At 31.4% G+C, this 21,976-nt stretch overlaps 1 protein-coding gene across 5 annotated transcripts in view; it reads right to left on the bottom strand.

Moving 5' to 3' along the window:
• The window catches only part of LOC134714469 (elongation factor-like GTPase 1), a 40,342-nt gene extending 21,577 nt beyond the window's left edge, over positions 1 to 18,765 (bottom strand). The window contains exons 1-15 of one of the 5 annotated variants that reach the window (XM_063575745.1): positions 18,641 to 18,765; positions 14,032 to 14,069; positions 11,332 to 11,446; positions 10,722 to 10,789; positions 9,917 to 10,001; positions 9,323 to 9,456; positions 7,098 to 7,235; positions 6,085 to 6,141; positions 5,120 to 5,155; positions 4,495 to 4,607; positions 3,331 to 3,454; positions 2,150 to 2,229; positions 1,640 to 1,776; positions 884 to 1,006; positions 191 to 290 (exon numbers count right to left, since the gene is read on the bottom strand). In XM_063575745.1, the coding sequence (XP_063431815.1) occupies positions 191 to 290; positions 884 to 1,006; positions 1,640 to 1,776; positions 2,150 to 2,229; positions 3,331 to 3,454; positions 4,495 to 4,607; positions 5,120 to 5,155; positions 6,085 to 6,141; positions 7,098 to 7,235; positions 9,323 to 9,456; positions 9,917 to 10,001; positions 10,722 to 10,789; positions 11,332 to 11,422 (1,286 nt within the window). In that variant the 5' untranslated portion in view covers positions 11,423 to 11,446; positions 14,032 to 14,069; positions 18,641 to 18,765. Of the gene's footprint in view, positions 1 to 190; positions 291 to 883; positions 1,007 to 1,639; positions 1,777 to 2,149; positions 2,230 to 3,330; positions 3,455 to 4,494; positions 4,608 to 5,119; positions 5,156 to 6,084; positions 6,142 to 7,097; positions 7,236 to 8,352; positions 8,397 to 8,558; positions 8,682 to 9,237; positions 9,300 to 9,322; positions 9,457 to 9,916; positions 10,002 to 10,721; positions 10,790 to 11,331; positions 11,447 to 14,031; positions 14,070 to 18,640 lie in introns of those variants that run through there. The other 4 variants (XM_063575744.1, XM_063575749.1, XM_063575747.1 and 1 more) reach the window with 4 other exon arrangements.
• Between the last annotated feature and the right edge of the window lie 3,211 nt (positions 18,766 to 21,976).

Raw genomic sequence — 21,976 nt, 5'->3', positions numbered from 1 at the left:
AAAAAGTTTCTGAAAAGCTGATTTTTCTCCATTTGTAAGGGCATAACTCTAGAATAGTAAAAGAAACAAAACTTAAATTCAAACTAGATCTGTATTTTGAGGTAATAAGCATTGTGAAAAAATTTCATAATATATGAAGACGGCTCAAGTTAGATACATGAAAGTTTGGGTTAGAATTTAAAATTATCACCTTTGTTTATTTTGTGGTAAATCTGTTTTTTCTACTGGAACCATTTTAGAAACAAATACTATTACTGGGGCCTCTTCTGTGGCAATGCACTTCATAAAATCTGAAAACATAACAAATCTTATAGTCAAAACCAGACACTTGTTACATGCAATGAGATCGATTCTGATTCCAACATTTCTTACACACTGATGTGATAATTGAAATCAATTTGAAAGACATGTCGGTTACTCTTTATCTTTTTAGACATACATAATTATTTGATATTGCAGGAGCAAAAATACTGGAGTAAGCATGCATAATTAAAACGAAAGAACCAAATAGGCACAATACCCACTTCTATTTATGCTTTTGAACAATTTCTGTGAATACTTTAAAACATGGAACCAAGAATGATCTATCTTCTGACCCAGTGATCAACATCATTGTCTATTTATAAATTATACATCAACAGATCCATTCTGTATACCAAAGCTTAGTCTGGTTTAGATGTTGACTTTCTTGTGGAAGTAACAAATCTTTACTTGTGAATACAAATGATCACTTGTCTTCTTTAAGCTATTGAGTTTCCTAAGGGAGTTTATCAAATCTTTAGCTCTGAGTAAACATCTATCACTATACTCGCCTTCTTTTAGCTGTTGAGTTTTGTGAGGAAGTTTATCAAATCTTTTGCCATGAGGACACATCTTTACTTGCCTTCTTTTAGCTGTTGAGTTTTGTGAGGAAGTTTATCAAATCTTTTGCCATGAGGACACATTAATTTTTCTATCCTGTCTCCTGTTATCTGAAGAGGAGATGGTAGTTTTTCTACAACAGCTCCTATAATAGAAAAGGTTTCATTAAACATGGCTGAAGGTGTAATTTTCTTTTATTCACATTTGAAATTTGAAAACTTCTTAGTCACAGTTACAACATGAGGTCTGCATTAAGACAACAGTACGCAAAAGTAGCATATTGTCGCAGAAATGATTGTTTTAATACATGTATATACAGGGTAACGTTTAACCTTGAACTATACAGCTAATCATATGGCTGCATGTGGATGCTCTTCATTGTATAACAACAATTGAGGGTTTTTTTATTCAGAGATTCTCATGTTGATATCACATTGAAAATTTACCTTGATTTTTTTATTATTCAATTCAATTTCTTTAATACTCATACATATGTAACATCAATACATGTGCCAAACATATTTTCATTTCTTTTCTAATTTATATTATCAATAATAAACTCATCAAAGATAACATGCTTGTAATTTTGTATTTGCGCCACAAGAACTAAAATAAGCTTCTGTGATTTTCAATATTCTGTTTGAACAATTCATCAAGACAAGTTAACCAATTCCTATAATAAACATGGTAGAAAATAAACTCATCATAGATATCAGGATTTAGATTTGTATTTGCACCAGAGGCAATAAAGGTCCTTGACCTTGATTGATATACAAACCTAAGACAGCTTCTGATAGAGGGAGCCACTGTGTAGTGATTGCTTTAATCTGTACTTTGGGATCATTGTGTTTTATGTCTCGTGGCGACACCTTCAAATCAAGGGAGGTAACTATCTTCTCTATCATGTCTTTATCTCTGTAAAACGTTATAACAATTCAACAACAGAATATTTACTACACATAAAAGTGAAATACAATTTATACACTAATATAAAAATGTCTTTGATAAATTCATTAACTATACTGATGATGCTATGTTTCATGTTATCATTTTATTAATTGAAATAATATGTGACAATAAAATGTTTGTTTATTTTATCATTAGAATATGACAAAACAAAATTCAAGGACTCTAGTCACTAAAATGATTTATTTTGAGTCTGGAATATATCACTGTTTTGAGCACTATTCTCCAGCTAATGATTGCAACAATTTAAAATTTACTTAATCATAAATATAATATTTCTCAAATACTTCCAAATACATTCCAACAACACTGACAAACTTACTTTCTTACATAAACAGCCTCATACACAGACCAGATATTCTCCAAAACTACCTGTACAAACAATGGTTTCTTTCCTTTGGCCTGAAAAGTTTTAAAGTTTAATATTTTCAGTTTTAAACAAAAAAAATGGGATGTTTTACAATACATACATGTTACTTTTTGATTAATCAAGAAATTCTATATAAACTGCATATTGGAATTACATTTGTGAATATGCATGTTTACATACCAACAAGCACCTTTCCTGTGTCAATATGTTGTATTGCTATCAGTTAATGTTTCTTATCTTGCATTTTTATTTATTTTTAAATGTCAGTTATTTGTCTCCAATCAAACAAGGCAATATATACAAATAAAATGAGTAATAGAGAGAAAACTGACACAAAGAGGTCTCTTAGCACAATTGGGCACATGGAGATTTTGTTAGAAGGTGACTTATTAATTATGTGTATCAGTGAGGAAATATTGGCCTCCTTTTACTTTAGGGGTCCTAACCCATATATAGCTATACTAAACTATCCCTAACCTAACCCTAGCCCATACCTAAATCTAACACTAGCCCTTACCCTAAAACCTAAACCTAACATAGAACTTCCCCTAACCTAACCATAACCATGAATGAACCCTTACTCTAAAGTATAGGGACCTTTAAAGAAAAAGAAGGCTGAAAAATTATGATAAATAAAGTTGGGTGTTGCAAAAATAAATCCTTAACATCGCCTGGTGATGATTTATAACCTGACCAGCTTCAGTTCTTCATGGACCTTTTTCAGAGGCAAAATGATGTATTAATGAGAGCAGACTATCTATATGCTGTATGAAAGTTATCTGCTAATAGGTGATAATTATCAGTTACAATTACACCATTTCTTTATAATCCAAGGATTACCAACACTTGGAAAACAAACCTATGGAATTATATGATCAGTAGTTCATTGATGTGGTAAATAAGTTCTAGTTTCTCATTTTTATATAGATTAGACCGTTGGATTGAATGGTTTTACACTACACAATTTTTTTACCCTTTATAGCTACTGTTCAGTGTAGGCTAAGATTTCCTTTTACATATTATGACTTGACTTGGATGAAGAGTTGTCACATTGACACTCATAAAACATCTTCTTATATCTATGGTGTTTGAACAACAATTAAAGGCCATTTTATCTGCAGATTAATATGTACCTGTGCCCCTTTCATGATCCTCTTAGTTTTTGAATTCAAGAAGTAATCTCCCCACAGCGTCTTTAACAGGACATCCTTATTGATACCAGTCTTCTTGGAAAATAACTTGGCAAACTGCCCACATCTGTAAGATATAACAAAAATTTGTTACCAACCTCTTTATTTTGAAAATTCAAAAATCGTTGCCTGCAGTAATTATTGAGATTTTTCAAGTACGGACAAAAATGTGAGTTAAATTATTGCAATTTTGCAAAACTGAGTTTCAGTTATCAGATTGCGAGTTCTTATAATTGCAATAACCACCCAGTCGCATTATTCACATGAAAAAAACTTCACAATAATTTCTGAATTAACAGTATATGTTCTCATGTTTCTAGAATAAATGTTCATTTCCAACTTTAAGTGTTTATTTCACATAAGGTTGAGGGTTTTTAAAAGAGGTTAAATGCAAAAGGAGGGAGATAATTTTTATAATGTACACGCTGCAAGTTATCTCAATAGAAATAAGCTTTCCTACAAAGAGATTAATAGCTATCAAAATAATATTTATCTAGATCCAAAATAAATGAAAAGTTAATAAAGATAGACTTAATATAATCAATCATAAAAGGGAGCTAACTATAGTTGTCCAAGTTTTAGTATGTAGGAAGGAAGCTTATTTGATCATTAGGTGTTGTATTTTAAACAATATACCATGAAACTGACAATGGAAATAGGAAATATGTTGAAAAGACAAAAATCTGACCAAAAAGCATGAAAATATAGTTTGAATTTTATTTCTTGAGCTCATCTGTCTCAGAAAAATTAAATGATTTAGCACATTATATTAAATGGCAGTAACTTCCTACGATAAGAAGTAGTATGTCAGAATATAACAATCTTACGTAAATCCCCAACCATCTACGGCACTGGCAAAGATTACATTAAATGTATGTCAGAATATAACAATCTTACGTAAATCCCCAACCATCTACGGCACTGGCAAAGATTACATTAAATGTATGTCAGAATATAACAATCTTACGTGAATCCCCAACCATCTACAGCACTGGCAAAGATTACATTAAATGTATTTTAGAATATAACAATCTTACGTAAATCCCCAACCATCTACGGCACTGGCAAAGATTACATTAAATGTATGTCAGAATATAACAATCTTACGTGAATCCCCAACCATCTACGGCACTGGCAAAGATTACATTTCCTTGGTCTGGCGAGAAGAAAATATTTCTTTCTTTTTCTGTGTCTTCAAATGTACTTGTAGTGTCATGTGACTAAAATAGTCAAACAAATAAGTCTCATTAGCAGTTAACTTTAAACAGAATATTCAAAATTTCTTAAAAGTCAGTATGTTGTTATAATAACAGTGATATTGTGTTTGATTTGGCATACTCTTCATTTTCATTTTTTTCCCTGAGTATAAAAGGGGTACATTCATTCAATTCTAATAGTAAATGATTTTTATTTGCCAAAAGATTAATCAATTATTTTTCATTCTAATCTTTTTATATACTATACATGAAAATATATCAATGAATATTTAAGATCATTTTGATTTTGAAGATTTTGAATGATATCATGTATAATTCATGTCATAAAGATTTCTTTTTGTTTGGAAGGCTAATCATGTATGCTCATAATGTCTTCTTTTTCAAAAGAAAACAATCTTGAACAGCAAAACTTTTGATAAGGATGTACATTCCTAATGCACTGTTTCATTTATCCTCAAAACTTAAGAACAAAGCTCATTTTTGTCATCTATAACAAAGAAAGTTTTTAGACTGACCTGAAATTCTTCCATGTTAACACTACCATTGGTTTGCTAAAAATAGACAAAAAACATGATTATTGCTGTTTCAAACAACGAAATATTTTTCAAATCAAGTTATACTCTAGTGATGATAATGATGATGAATTAAGTGTTTAACATACAGTGATAGTTAGTTATGCGTTTACTTTTCTTCATTGGCTAGAGCTATAGGGGGAGGGTTGAGATCTCAGGTTTAACCCCGTCGCATTTTTGCGCCTGTCCCAAGTCAGGAGCCTCTGGCCTGTGTTAGTCTTGTATTATTTCATTTTTAGTTTCTTGTGTACAATTTGGAAATTAGAATGGCGTTCATTATCACTGAACTAGTATATATTTGTTTTGGGGCCAGCGGAAGGATGCCTTCGGGTGCGGGAACTTCTCGCTACATTGAAGACCTGTTGGTGACCTTCTGCTGTTGTTTTTTCCATGGTCGGGTTGTTGTCTCTTTGACACATTCCCCATTTCCATACTCAATTTTAGTGATAGATATTTTATAATTATCAGAAGAGAACATGTAAATGTGATATAAATTTGAATCCTGCTTAAGAATACCAGAACATGCTGAACCATATTTTTAAGTGTGTGATAACCTTCCAGGACACATTATTACCACTTTGAGTCACCTGGTCATTGCCCTTATTCCCAAATGCATAGAAACAATAAATTCCAAATTTTCAAGTCTTTTGTTTGACCAATCCTGGGATGGAACCTCTGTACTTACTGATAATCTGATCACTCAGATACATTTCCATCGATTCATTAGATTTTTTTTATTAAAAGACTTTTATCTTTATATCAATGTAAATGTGCTGAAATTATTCCATGAAGAATATTTGTATTAACATCCTTTATTACATGTATTACAGATATAAAAGCTGCAATATGTCAAGTTAATATCTAATAAAGTTTTAACATATTTTTAAACTAATATTTATTTTACTTACATTTGAAGATTTCTCCATTATTTCAGATGTAAATAACTCACTGGTCACAAGGTTTACCTAATGAAAATTAAAATGACATCTAATTCATAAAATGTCAGGACACTTGAACATTATGATCAAGAAATAGCATCTGAAAAAGTTTCATCTAATAGTCCCCTGAAATCTATATTCATTTTTTAGTTGTCTCCCTTAGGAGGAATTATTTTTAAAGACAATGAACAGCTAGCAGAAAGAGCAAAAATAAAGAAACCTTTCAAGTTTTTCAAATCTTATAATTACATCTAATTAGTTGTTAAGCGAAATACATTGATATCATGAGTTGTTTGTCACTAGAAATTGGTTAAAACACTGATAAATCACTTTCAACTTATCATACTTTGAGTGGCAAAAGACAATTTTGTTTGGTATAGAACCTGTTAATGATTTATATTCAATAGGGTGCAATTTATTTTAAAAGTGTGTAATAACAGAATAAAACTGGTTACTGTGGATTCATTTATTTTCGTGGGTACCAATTTTCGTGGATAGAGAAAAAATTACATGTTCGTTGAAATTTGATTTCGTGGATTTGGCAAAATCTGCATACAAACCTATAGAAAATATGTTATTTGTTGAATATTTTAATTTTGTGGTTCACCTGAACCCACGAAATCCACGAAAATTGGTATCCAACGAATAATAATGAATCCACAGTATTAGCAACTGGACTATTGTTTTCCTGTATTTTACTGATATATAATTCTATTTTTTGGCAGAATTCTGGACTCCCTATTTTAAGAGGTACTGATTTATTGATACGATTCTTTTAAGAATTTTTATAAGCCTACCTTATCATTCTATTATCTTTTTCTATATATAGGTTTGGACGTAGTTTTCAATTTAGACTTGTTTATATATGTATATACTATTTCAGTCGTTGCTTTAAGATTTCACCAACATAAATTTGTTTCTTCCATAACATCTGTAGATTGGTATCAACAAACTTGTCAGACTTTTACCAAGTTTTAATTTACCTGTTCCAATGTTTGTTGTAGTTGATAAAATGCTTCCAGTGGATCCATCTTTAATTCAGCTATTAATCTGTCTATCTTATTCAACACAAGAATAGGTTTGATGTTTTCTAACCAAGCCTGTCGTAGAACAGCATGTGTCTACAAAAAATATTTTCTCATAAAATTACCAGATACTGAAAAACCCTACGATTTTCTAACGTCAGATATATATGCCAAAATATATATCATTTAGTATAAATGATACCTGAACTATAGCTCAGACATTACAAAAATATAAGAATTTCAAATCTGCATTTTCATTGATGTTTTGTTTTAAAGCACTTTTCAAGTATTAGTATATTTCAAGGTTTTTTTTTCAACACATAAATGAAGTTGTGGGAAAATTAGCTTAATAGACAAAGACATAATCCTATCATTGTTCTGATGAGTAAAGCCTTGCACACTGATTTGCATAGCTTATTATCCTTATGATGAGTCATGTCACCACTGTCCCAGATAAGGGGAGGTTTGAGCACACCCAAACATGTTTAATCCTGCCACATTCTTGATGTTGCCTGTCTAAAGTTCGGGAGCTTGTGATTCAGTAGTTTTCGTGTGTCATTTAATTGTTTTTCTTTTTAGTTTTGTAAATACTATTATTTTGAATATTTTGAATCTTTTACTATTGTCTCTTCTTGCCTTTTCTAATGAGCTATGCAGTATGAACTTTGCTCATTGATAAAGGCCTTACAGCAACCTTTAGTTTCTTACTTCTACATCATTTGGTCACTTGTGGAGACTTGTCTCATTGGCAATCATACCACTTTTTCTTATTTCTATAATAACAAGTGAAACTGTGAGATACTGCTCACTGATGAAACCCCCGCCAAAAATGGATAATTTAAATATTGTAAAAATATGCAAGTGTTTGGTAAACAGGAAGTTGAGTAATGAATCTGAAAAGGCATCACACAGTATAGCTGACTTGTATAAATCCTGAAACAAAATTTTAGAAATCCATGTATTGTAGTTCCTGAGAAAAATGTGACGAAAATTTTCAACTTGGCTATCATGTGTAAAATCATACGAGTGTTCAGTTAACACGAAGTTGTCGAGTGATGAATCTGAAAATGCATGACACTGTATAGCTGACTTATATGAACCCTGAAACCAAATTTCAGAAATCCTTGTATTGTAGTTCCTGAGAAAATTGTGATGAAAAATATTCATGGGACAGACATAGGTAAAACAGCGGGGATATAATTAAAAATGTTACCTGAGGACACACCCCTTCTACAACATCTACAACAACAAAAGCTCCATCACATTTACCTGAGGACACACTCCTTCTACAACAACAATAGCTCCATCACATTTACCTGAGGACACACTCCTTCTACAACAACAATAGCTCCATCACAGAGTCTAACGGACTGACGGACAGACAGAGGTAAAACAGCTGGGGTATAATTAAACATTTACCTGAGGACACACCCCTTCTACAACATCTACAACAACAATAGCTCCATCACAGAGTCTAACAGACTGACGGACAGACAGAGGTAAAACAGCTGGGGTATAATTAAACATTTACCTGAGGACACACCCCTTCTACAACATCTACAACAACAATGGCTCCATCACATTTACCTGAGGACACACCCCTTCTACAACATCTACAACAACAATAGCCCCATCACAGAGTCTAACAGCAGGGGTATAATTAAACATTTACCTGAGGACACACCCCTTCTACAACATCTACAACAACAATAGCTCCATCACAGAGTCTAACAGACTGACGGACAGACAGAGGTAAAACAGCTGGGGTATAATTAAACATTTACCTGAGGACACACCCCTTCAACAACATCAACAACAACAATAGCTCCATCACATTTACCTGAGGACACACCCCTTCAACAACATCAACAACAACAATAGCTCCATCACAGAGTCTAACGGCGGGGGGTATAACTAAACATTTACCTGAGGACACACCCCTTCTACAACATCTACAACAACAATAGCTCCATCACAGAGTCTAACGGCGGGGGGTATAACTAAACATTTACCTGAGGACACACCCCTTCTACAACATCTACAACAACAATAGCTCCATCACAGAGTCTAACGGCGGGGGGTATAACTAAACATTTACCTGAGGACACACCCCTTCTACAACATCTACAACAACAATAGCTCCATCACAGAGTCTAACAGCGGGGGTATAATTAAACATTTACCTGAGGACACACCCCTTCTACAACATCAACAACAACAATAGCTCCATCACAGAGTCTAACGGCTGTGGAAACCTCACTGGAGAAATCTACATGTCCAGGTGAGTCAATCAGATTAATCAGATAATCATTTTCACCTGAAATCATAAATACCACAGGTTTCCAATTACAGGTTTTACAATTAAACATTAAACACAAATGTGATGCAATTGCTTAAAAAGTCCTCAAAGGTTTATTTATATGACTAATGGCGAAAGATATTTATCGTTTTATGTACCAATTATAAAATAACCCATAATCATTAAGATTAAGAAACGGTTAATTGTCATATACTAATATTAATCTCCTAAGAATCACTAGAATAAGGAAACTATATAATTTTTGCCTTAAAATCATTTTAAGTTGTGTCTTCGTGTAGATATCTTATCAGTAACATGTAATTAAAACAATGTTGACCATTTTGTTTTGACCCCATCAGTTCCTAGGGTATATTTCATACATACTGTGTTTATACGTCAGAGATATTGCACTTAAAGGGTATATTTCATACATACTGAGATATTGCACTTGATTTCATTGTAATCCCTCTATACTCACTGTGTTTATACATAAGAGATATTGCACTTGACTTCATTGTAATTCCTCGTATCTGTTCATCCTCTCTACTGTCCATGTATCTCAGCTGAAATCATCATAGTTAATACATAATATTGTTAGACTATGGAAAACATGTCCTGTTAATGAACCCTTACATATCGATTCAAATGTCCAAAACTTAAAAGTTACCTCTTAACGATATAAATGAGAAAACAAGGAAAATTGCAAGCTCCTGATGATACCCTGCCACCATTGAATGTTAGTTTTTCGGTAAACAGAAGTTGTTGAGTGATGAATCTGAAAACACATCACATGGTACAGATTACTTATAAAAACCCTGAAATTATATTTCAGACATCCTTATGATGCAGTTCCTGATGAAAATGTGATGAAAATATTCATGGGACAGATAGACAGACTGACGGACAGAGGTAAAACAGTATACCCCCACTTTTTTAAAGCGAGGGTATCATTAAAAACTTATCTCATAACAGATGAATTTATTTTTTGGTTAATGCTCTCCAAAATTACTCAGATTTTGTTACAGTAATTTTTCAAATGGTTCTGCATACTGACAAAATGAAGTTAAAATCATTAAATGAAATACTTGTCAAATTTTTCATAATTTAACACTTCAATTTAGTATATATATATATTTCAATTTTTCAATGATCAAATCAAGATTCCTATAGGATTAATAGACTGGCGTGTTTTCTACAGGGAGATCTCAACTAAATAATAAGTTAACTCTTGATACTGATGTTCATAAACCTAGACCATGCATGTAAATATCACCAATATGTACCTTTCCAGCCATTCTTTGAGAGATAATTCCATTACTAGCAACCAAACTATCAGCAAGTGTTGTTTTCCCTGAAATAAAATGTTATTCATATGTATGTGTATGCTGGTATTAAGCATTGTGTCAAATAAAATATATGTATAGGTTTGTCTGTTTTAATTCTTTGCCCAAAGTTACTTAAAATTAAAAAAAAAACTTCATTATCTGATGGTAAGAACAAGTAATTAACATTTAAAACATAAACATAAAATGATGTGTCATATTCCTGCAACATTTATATTTATATTTGATTTTAATATCTGTTATCAAATAATGAACAAAGGGAATTAATAACAAAAATATTATTACATAGATATCTCCCTTATCAACATTTTCCCTTCCATGAGCATGAACTGACTATTTGCTATTCTATATTGTTGTAATTTTTTCTCTTCATAATCATTGAAATAGTGTATGAAATTTCAGGCAGGCAAGTATCCATGATTGGTTAATTTAATATTAAAAGAATTTATGTTTCTATTAATCATACATTTCCTTGTATATAAAATAAATTATATATATTACAATAGTGTTCTTTTTGTTTGGTTATATAGTAATTTCACTTTTATCTTACCATGATCAACATGCGCTAAAATGCAAATGTTTCTTATACAGGAAGGCTTCTTCTGTAAGGCAGACAGGGCTTTAGTATCCAAGGTCTTCATCTTTTATTCTGAGTAAGTCAACAACTAAAGATTAACATTTATAATACATTTCATTGTATTGCAATAATTATAGAATCTTAATAAATCATGTGATGTGTTTTCTATACGTTTAATCGTCGTGATAGCTAAAACATATACAATATAACGTCAGACAGTATAGCGTTATGGTAACGTTGGCGTAATGTTTGTACTTCGTGTATTTTCCAACTGGTCTCACTGACAATAGAATTAATATCCAACTAGCAAGTGTTGCCAGATTGCTGGGGGTAAAATCAGAATACTGCAAACTGACATTAACGCTATCAAGTTCTCTCCCAATACTTCACTAATTAGCCAATCAAAAATTTCTAAAAACGAGTGTTCAATTTATTATTTCATTTCAAATATCAACATGATCATAGGTAAATTCTTTTTTATAAATCAGAAATATAAAACTTAAAGTAAGTTCAATCAACAAACACCGTAGCAGCTATCTGGCTATAGCATGTAGCATTTGTATATAGTTTAATTTGCTTAAAATTATAATTTAAACAAAATAACACAAATGTGCATCAGAATGGAGTAATCAAGAAAAAAAACCACTTTTCTAAGAGTACTGAAAACCAGATGCTCCGCAGGGCGTAGCTTTATACGACCGCAGAGGTTGAACCCTGAACGGTTGGGGCAAGTATGGACACAACATTCAAGCTGGATTCAGCTCTAAATTTGGATTGTGATTAAATAGTTGACACAGCATAGGTTTCTGACACAGAATGAATGTGTTCTAATGAACTTAAAATTTTTGTTTTCTCTTAGAGCAATTCACTATGCTGTTGAATATTAATCCTCTCAAAAAAAAGTTTGAAGAAATTTCCTTTTTATTTATGAAATTTCAAATGAGAAAAATTGAACCCAATTTTTTAATCACATCCCCCTTTCCCTTATTCCAAAACTAATCACAATTAAAATATTCTAATGGAGTTTGCAACAATAACTACTCATTTAAATACATCATAATATATTAAGATGTAAAAAAACTGCTTGTTATCACTGAATGGTAAAGATCATTTAAATTTATCAGTTGGTAGTAAAAAGTGAATATACATTGTATATTGTATATAACAAAGATTTAAGTTGATTCTGGACAAAGAAAGATAACTCCAACGAAAAAAAAATTCTTGCAATAAGATATTTCTTGCTTACTATTCTGGACAAAGAAAGATAACTCTAATTAAAAAAAAAATTTGCTATTTCACAATATTGTGAAATTAGATATTTCTTGCCATTGCACAATACTGTGCAATTGAAAAGACTTGCTATTGCACAATACTTAATATAATAATTTTAGATCCTGATTTGGACCAACTTGCAAACTGGGCCCATAATCAAAAATCTAAGTACATGTTTAGATTCAGCATATCAAAGAGGCCCAAGAATTTAATTTTTGTTAAAATCAAACTTAGTTTAATTATGGACCCTTAGGACCTTAATGTAGGCCAATTTGAAAACGGGACCCAAAATGAAGAATCTACATACTCAGTTAGATTTGGCATATCAACGAACCCCATTTATTCAATTTTTGATGAAATCAAATAAAGTTTAATTTCGGACCCAGATTTGGACCAACTTGAAAACTGGGCCAATAATCAAGAATCTAAGTACATTTTTAGATTCAACATATCAAAGAACCCAACCGATTCATTTTTTGTCAAAATCAAACTAAGTTTAATTTTGGACCCTTTGGACCTTAATGTAGACCAATTTGAAAACATGACTAAAAGTTAAGAATCTACATACACAGTTAGATTCGGCATATCAAAGAACCCCAATTATTCAATTTTGATGAAATCAAACAAAGTTTAATTTTGGACCCTTTGGGACCCTTTTTTCTAAACTGTTGGGACCAAAACTCCCAAAATCAATACCAACCTTCCTTTTATGGTCATAAACCTTGTGTTTAAATTTCATAGATTTCTATTTACTTATACTAACGTTATGGTGCGAAAACCAAGAAAAATGCTTATTTGGGTCCCTTTTTGGCCCCTAATTCCTAAACTGTTAGGACCTAAACTCCCAAACTCAATACCAACCTTTCTTATGTGGTCATAAACATTGTGTTTAAATTTTATTGATTTCTATTTACTTAAACCAAAGTTATTGTGCGAAAACCAAGAATAATGCTTATTTGGGCCCTTTTTTGGCCCCTAATTCCTAAACTGTTAAAACCAAAACTCCCAAAATCAATCCCAACCTTTCTTTTGTGGTCATAAACCTTGTGTCAAAATTTCATAGATTTCTATTAACTTAAACTAAAGTTATAGTGCGAAAACCAAGAAAATGCTTATTTGGGCCCTTTTTGGCCCCTAATTCCTAAAATGTTGGGACCAAAACTCCCAAAATCAATACCAGCCTTCCTTTTATGGTCATATACCTTGTGTTAAAATTTCATAGATTTCTATTCACTTTTACTAAAGTTAGAGTGCGAAAACTAAAAGTATTCGGACGCCGACGACGACGACGACGACGCCAACGTGATAGCAATATATATACGAAGAAATTTTTTTCAAAATTTGCGGTTGTATAAAAATCTTAGATTTGACTAAAAATAGATTGTGATATAAGTAACTTACCTTATAAGATAGTTGCACTGATTTACTGTGATGTGTAGCTGTAATGAGATAAATAAATAATACCTTATACGTTATTCATGTTATTAAAACACTGATAACAAGAATGTGTCCTCAGTACACGAATGCCCCACTCGCACTATCATTTTCTATGTTCATTGGACCATGAAATTGGAGTAAAATCTCTAATTTTGGCATTAAAATTAGACAGGTCATATCATAGGGAACATGTGTACCAAGTTTGAAGTTGATTGGACTTCAACTTCATCAAAAACTACCTTGACCAAAAACTTTAAACTGAAGCGGGACAGACGGACGAACGGACAGACGCACAGACCAGAAAACTTAAGGCCCCTCTACTATCGTAGGTGGGGCATAAAAATCAACAATAACAAATATTAACAGATTATGGTGATTAAAGCAGAGCTGTTAAGATGAAGTTTGATACAATGTACTAGTCAGGAGTCAAAATTACATCAGTTTTATATAATTTAGTAGATATACTTCGACTAATATAATGTTCAATGTCATATTCAATTGTTATTTTTTATTTCAGTACTACAACATTATTTGAGTAATCAATAAGTAGTGCTAAACATATATATTGCTAATTAAAAAAAAAAAATACTTAACTGAGTCTTGCTTCTTCAAATCATTTTTAAAGGCACATATATATCCAGCATGTCCAGTGATATTCATGATATTCATGAAAATTTCAGCAATTTTTTCGAAAAGATAAATAGCCTTCTGTTGATTGAATGAGAAGTTACAACATTGTACAAGCCTATGAAAACTTTACAATGATGTAGTTGGCAAAAAATCCAGAACAGACTTATTGTAAGGGTTTGATAAAGGATTCTGTGGACATGGAAACAATAGGGATGAATAATTGTGATGTTTTTCGGAAGTCTATGGTAATTTAGATTTCAATAATGTAGAAATGGCAGTAATTATTAGGTACAGTCTTTCTTCGTCATATTCATTATTGTGGTAAACTCAAGAGATAGCTGAAAATATATTTTCCGGTAGATGTTGCTTTATTACTTTTATTTACAAATGTAGGGCCTCGTTAAGTTCTATTTCAGAAATGTCGAGTTTGTTTTAAGGATTACAATAGTTATATAGGTTACTTAAGGTAACAATACAGTATATGTCATTGGAGAGATAATTCAAGTGGGAACATATTTATCCAGGTCTCAAAGTAAGTGAAAGTCTTAGAAAAAATTTACAACAATAATTTGAAGCACTGTCGCAAATGAGCTTCCTCCCTTGTAATTTTTTAGGGGTTCATATGGATAATAATCCTGGCAATTGTAACAAATCCCTGTGCAAATCCTTGCTATACATGCTATATCGTCGTGTCATATGTTTTCGTATCAACCACATTTCGTCGGTTTCGACTGCATACTCGTACATTGTGGGGTGTATTTTCAGTTTCTATTTTTAAAACAACAAAACCACTACAACTTGACATGTTTGAAACTTATTCAACATCGCTTTTTAAAGACTTAAGAACAAATTAAATAAAACTGACCTATTTAGCCATTTTTATTTAATGTAAAATATGCATCGCTAGAATAGTTGTGGAAATAAATTCTGAAGGGTTAAAATAAAGTCTAGATATGTTTTTTGCAAGTTAGACACCGGATCTTCAAGACATATGACTGTCAAGTGGTTTTTTTTGGCCGTTTTAATTTCAAACCCGCGAATTAAAATTAGCAGGGTTCTTATGTTAAATGGTTGTTCAAAATCTAATTATTGAATATTTCGTAGACAATTTTTTTTTACATCCTTGATACAACAGTCAGGAGCATGTAATTCAGTGGTTGTCGTTTGTTTAAGTGATACATATTTGTATTTCATTAATTTTTAAACATAATTAAGGCTTTAGTTTTCTCGTTTGAATTGTTTTACATTGTCTTATCGGGGCTTTTTATACATGTAGCTGACTGTGCTGTATGGACTTTACTCACTGTTGAAGGCCGTACGGTTACCTATAATTGTTAATGTTTGTGCCATTTTGGTCTTTTGTGGATAGTTGTCTTATTGGCAATAATACCACATCTTCTTTTTAATATTAACTTTTTATATTTAATCCTAAATTTTGAAAACTGCATTTTTTTTTTTTTTTAAATGATGTATTTTGTACAAACCAGGTGCCAATCTGAAATTAATCAAAATCTAAAAATTTCAGCACACGAAACATATGACGCCGGGTTTTTATTTTACATACAAAAATCACGGTACGTCTAAACACTGCTAAGGACTCCTTAGTGCACTAAGGACTATACAATGCCACTAAGGACTAGAAGGACTACTGTTATACGTGTTATTTTTGCATATTCTGTTAAAGATTGATATTTAATGCATAAATTTCAAATTTTATAGAAAAATAATCATAAATAAAAAAGATATTCAACATTTTCTAGACACGTGCCCATTTTTCTTTGATATACCGAAAATCAATGAACCGATTGACACGTGCCAAATAATATAACAACTGATTACACAATCATAAATTCTTTAATTTAAGAAATTGACAATTGTATCGAAAAGATTAATACTTGATTATCATAATGAAATGTGTTGTTCTTATTTAAAAGATTAAATGATTAAAAGGACAAATAATTTTGCGTTTGTTTCATTTATTTCCCGACATAGTTATTTGACCTAGGTTTTAATGTTGAAGTGCGCCAACTAATAAGTAAGAGTGTGGTCAGCTTGGTAAAATGTTTATGTAAGAGACATGAAGACCAAATGAATATATATATTTATAACTTTTTTGTTTTTATTTTAATTCCGACAAAGATGCGTTACGAGTGGCTTCACTAAAACATGAGTAAATTCCGAAAAAAAAACTTTAAATCATGATTTTTATTTGTCCACTTTCTATTACTGCTTTTTACGTACTAGTACGAAAAACGATTGAATTGATAAAAAAATTATGTGGCGTCCTTGTGATTTATCAAAACCACTAGTTTTCAACCAGTTTGATATCAGTTTACAAAGGCGGTACTTATTAATTTGAAATTGTTTGACATTTGTTTTTTTTTTCTTCTAAAAGTAAAAGAAGTTTAAAATAATCATTTAACGAATTTTAGTCAGATTAGGTTTTATTTCTAATATATGAAAGAGAAATGTTTTTCAAAATGTTTCACAGTGTTTAGTACATATTTACGAATAATTTCCTGCATTTGTTAATTTAAAGTTAAAGATATAATGTTGAGAGTGCTTTGTAAAAATAACTCACTGTTGAAGGCCGTATGGGTAACTTAAAGTTATTAATTTCTGTGTCATTTTGTCTCTTGTGAATAGTTGTCTCATCACCAACCCTACCACATCATTTTTTATATTGGTTGCAAAAATTTATTATCGTATTGAACTCGTTTTTGTCCAGAAATATATTGCTCAAACGTGTTCTTCATATGATAATAAGATTTGAAAATGAACCATAGCATACGCACAAAAACATGATTTCTGTCTAAATCCGTCTGTTTACTTGTAGCTTGCATTAAATAAGTTTGGTAACATGCAGTAAATATTTTTTATCAGATGGATTTTTTTTTGTCCCCAAATACATTGCTCCAGAGACATATATACGTCTCTGATTGCTCAAACGTCTTCATATGTAAATTAAAAAAAAGGATAAAATTTTACAAAAGTACCATAGCAAACGCACAAGGGTGGTTGCATGTAGTAAAAAGTTTATTATCTTATGATTACGTGTTGTCCAGTAATACATTGCTCAACGTCTCCATATAAGAAAATAAATTTTGAAAAGTGCACCACAAGAAGCAAAATAATGTGTTTCGGCTCCATACCTGTTCGAACGCATGTCCGTCGTCGCCCGTATTCTGTCATTTATTAATATATGAACATCAAATTAAAAAACCTTCAATACACTTGAGAAAAAATACTTCTTCATTCTGAAAAAAACACATTAATAGTATTTCAACAACAATTAATTTTTTTACCAATGTTGTCCATTAAACACAACAAATACCATGATTCCCGTGTAATCAGTTATGTAATATGACACGTGTCACACGGTTCATTGATTTTCGGCACATCAAAGAAATACGGGCACGTGTCTAAATAATGTTGAATATATTATTCATCTATGATTATTTTTATACGCAAATTGAAATTTATGCATTAAATATCATTCTCTACCATAATATGAAAAGAAATGGCATGTAACAGCACCCCATCTAGTCCTTAGTGGCATGTTATAAGTCCTTAGTGCACTGCACTGCACTAAGGACTCCTTAGCAGTGTTTAGACGCACCCCAAAAATCGCAGAGTAATCAGACAGTAAAAAATCGTAGTAAGCATTGACAAAAAAACTAGATACATGTAGCTAAAATTAATCTTCAGGACATGCTTTTTAAATTTGAGTAAACACCTGAATAAAAACTCAACAGTGAAAACCGTATGCAGTGAAAATTGTTATTAGTTAGTACGAAAACACATCATTACACGATGAGACTACGATTTAATCATTTATATGTATTCCAAATTATCCGACTTTGAAAAATAAAATTAATAAAACTGCTTTTTCTAGTCATCTCTTGTGTCTATGTTTGGATATAATTCGCCAAAATACACTTACAAAGCTAATCTACATTTCAATATGTTAAAATGTTTACACAAAACGTGGAGAAATCAGTTGCGAAATCCTATTTCTTTTTAGATTCAATGTCAACAAGAAGCAGACAAATAACAACGATATTACCTCCGTGTAAACGCATTAATGATCTAGAAACAGGTCAAACAAAGTACCAGTATAAAAAATAAAAATTATTTTTTTACAGCAACGCACAACAATGTATGCGATTACAAGATGAGACTGATACCGAAGAGCAATAGAAAAAAAAAAAATATGTATATCAGAAACAGAGACAAATCATTAATTTAAATCTACCATATATATACATGTAAAGACCACTTTCAAAAAAATTAAAAATTATCAATATGTCACAGAACGATAAACTAACAACAAAACATAAACTATCGGTTGTTCCAGTCTAAGAGGCTAAGTGTGTTATAGTAGTCTAAGTTCTATTTAACCTACCTAGTCTCATAATAACCTACTCTAAATATTTCATTGTCATTTTTCCATTAAGCACTGTTAAAGTTAGAATGTTGTTACAAAGACTCAATGTAAAACTTGAAAACCAAAAAAACATAAAAATAAAATTTAAAAAAATCTACCAAACTACCTAACTTTTTAAAAGTTATACTGGAATCACACATACTATTTTATTTTGGCCTGATTAATTTTATACAAAAGTTAAAAGAAAAAGATAAAAAGTCATATAAAAGATAGTGTGCAATAAGTTTAATGTGAATACCCGATTATAATATTGGCACGGTCCGGCTTTGAGATGAATGATTTGAACTGTTGAAAGACCCTACTCAGGATGTTCAATTTATGATTTTGTGATGTCTGATATTTTGATCCTGTCAGTAATATTTTCAATTGTTGGGAAACAAATAGATTCTTTTCTGTACTGCATTTTGCATTTACTATCATCCGTATCGGGAAACTGTTGGAATTTGAATGTCTTGTAAATTTGTCTTTTTCGTGTGTGCATGGTGGTCCGTTGAAGTCTGATTAAATTTCATTTCTCCGTGCATATGGTTAGATGTGAAAATTCTGCTTCAATTTTTTAACGTTTATAATTCCATAAATTCATATATTTGTTTCAATAAAAAACAATGGACTGATGGATTTTTTCTGCTTTAAAAACAATTAAGCACTATTCTAAATTGATTTATAAAACAAATCTGCAATTTAAAACAACTTAGTAAAATCGAGGTAACAAACCTTGAACAAAACACAAAAATGGGAACATAACAAGCTAGAGGGAGCAGTCTTTTTTCATCAAGTACTGTTTTTCAGGGGTATCATTTGCGCCAAATTTTATTTTCCAAATGTATCAATTGCGCCAATAAATATTCGGAACTCATTTGCGCCAATTTACATGTACACATATCTGTCATAATATTTGTGGCTTAAAAAGTATCCAATATGTTCGGAGATATTTCACCATGCAGATGAGTATCTGGGGAGAAATGATTTGAAATACATTAGACAGTCAATGTACAGAAAGAGAAGAAAACCACTTGCTATGCTGAATATCTAATACAAGAAAATGTAAGCTTTTTTCTACTTATGTTTTAGCCACTTAATTATGTTAATGACACTGCTTTGTTCTTAACATCCATATGGGCTGAAAATCCGTCTACCACAAACCCACAAGACGTACCGGTAATGGAGCAGAAGCATCCACATTGCATATGAAATATTATGAACTGTTTTATGCATTCCTATCGTTTGTCTTTTTGGACAATAAAGTGAAGTTACAAGCTACTACATGTTTATACATTAAATTGGGAAATACCCATGCAGCAGTAGTAAGAAGAAAGTATGTTTCAGAAAAAGAAAAATTTGCAGTATAAGCTGCCGGTTTCCAAGTTCGGATAACGGAGGATGGAAGTCATTTTCTTCTATTTGGCGCAAATGAAACCATGTAATTTTAAAACAGGTGGCACTAACGTTGCATTGGAGAAAACAAGTTGTAGCTTAAAAGGACGCATTTTTGGCGCAAACGGATCTCTCAAAAGGTAGTGTCCGAATAAAATAAGGATAAAAAAAGTAGAAACATTTGGTATACCATTTTAAAAACCCCAAATAGGACCATGTTCCAAGTATCTGTGTATAAAATAATGTAATATCGATAGTGGCCATGGGCCTGGATTCAAGTAAGACGAAACAACTTGAAAAACTGTTCATATCATGTTGCTTAACCTTAAAAAAAAAATTACTTTAAAATGACAACCAAATATTCATTTTGAACCTTTTACTCTTAGATGTAAATAAAACAAACGCGTGTGTGTCATAATATTGTTTGATTTATATTAGACGTAGAAATTGTATTTATTGTAAATAAAACTTTATTAATATTGTTAAATCAAGGATTTGTATTTCTAACTATACAAATCCTTGGTTAAATGAAGTAAAGCTATGGATTTTAATAGTCTCTTATAAACCTGCATAGAATGGTTCTCATTTTATGTAGTATTATTTTACAATTTATAAATATCGATTAATTGTTTTTAGTTTACATGTGAGACTTTCACAAAACATTGAATTGAATTGAATTGAATTGAATTGGATTGAATTGTGAAACCACGAGGGTAATATATATAATCGATATAGGATTAAGCGAAATTGTTGCCAAGGGCACTATTCTATTCAGTCAACTTACCATGGGAAATGTCTCGGAATCAAGGAATTATCTCATTCTTGTTTTCTTTTATTAAATACAAGTAGTATTAAATAATGGATGTTGAACATCAGCTAGGGGGTACTCTTTCAGCTATCTTCAGGATGAGAATATCTCGAAAGGTAATTAGGGAACCATAATTAAATAGGATATCTTTGTGAGATTTGGCATGGATTCCAGTCGATCTTGTTAGAATCAAAATGAAAATCGAAAAAAAATTTGTTTATTTGCTTATTCAAAATTTTAGAATTCCTTTGACTTATTGGCACAAATTTGGGAATTTTCTGGGTTTTTTTTCTTCATGCTTGTCACTCGGTTCTTCGACCTTGATCTCGTATTTGAATTTGCCTTCAACTCAGTCTTATATGCAGTCAGTGTGTCAATATCATAAAGCACTTCTTAGTAAAGTAAAGCAGGAATAGCTGCCAGATCTGCCATCATTATAAATATACCCACTCAATTGCAATTCGCGTCTGGTTAACAGAATCATAAGCCGTTATTCAGGATCAGAGTTGTACTTAAATGACTTTTTATTGACTAATTTCTGTACCTATTCTTCCTGTTTTAAAACTAAATAAACTAGGAATACAAACTAAATCGATGAAATATGCTAGTAGTGAGTATATATGTGGTGAGCATTTAGACGGAGGCCATGC

Source organism: Mytilus trossulus, chromosome 4 (assembly GCF_036588685.1).
Source record: "Mytilus trossulus isolate FHL-02 chromosome 4, PNRI_Mtr1.1.1.hap1, whole genome shotgun sequence".
Classification (NCBI taxonomy): domain Eukaryota; kingdom Metazoa; phylum Mollusca; class Bivalvia; order Mytilida; family Mytilidae; genus Mytilus; species Mytilus trossulus.
Note: the sequence above shows the minus strand (reverse complement) of the source record. Positions and strands in the feature narration are given on the sequence as shown.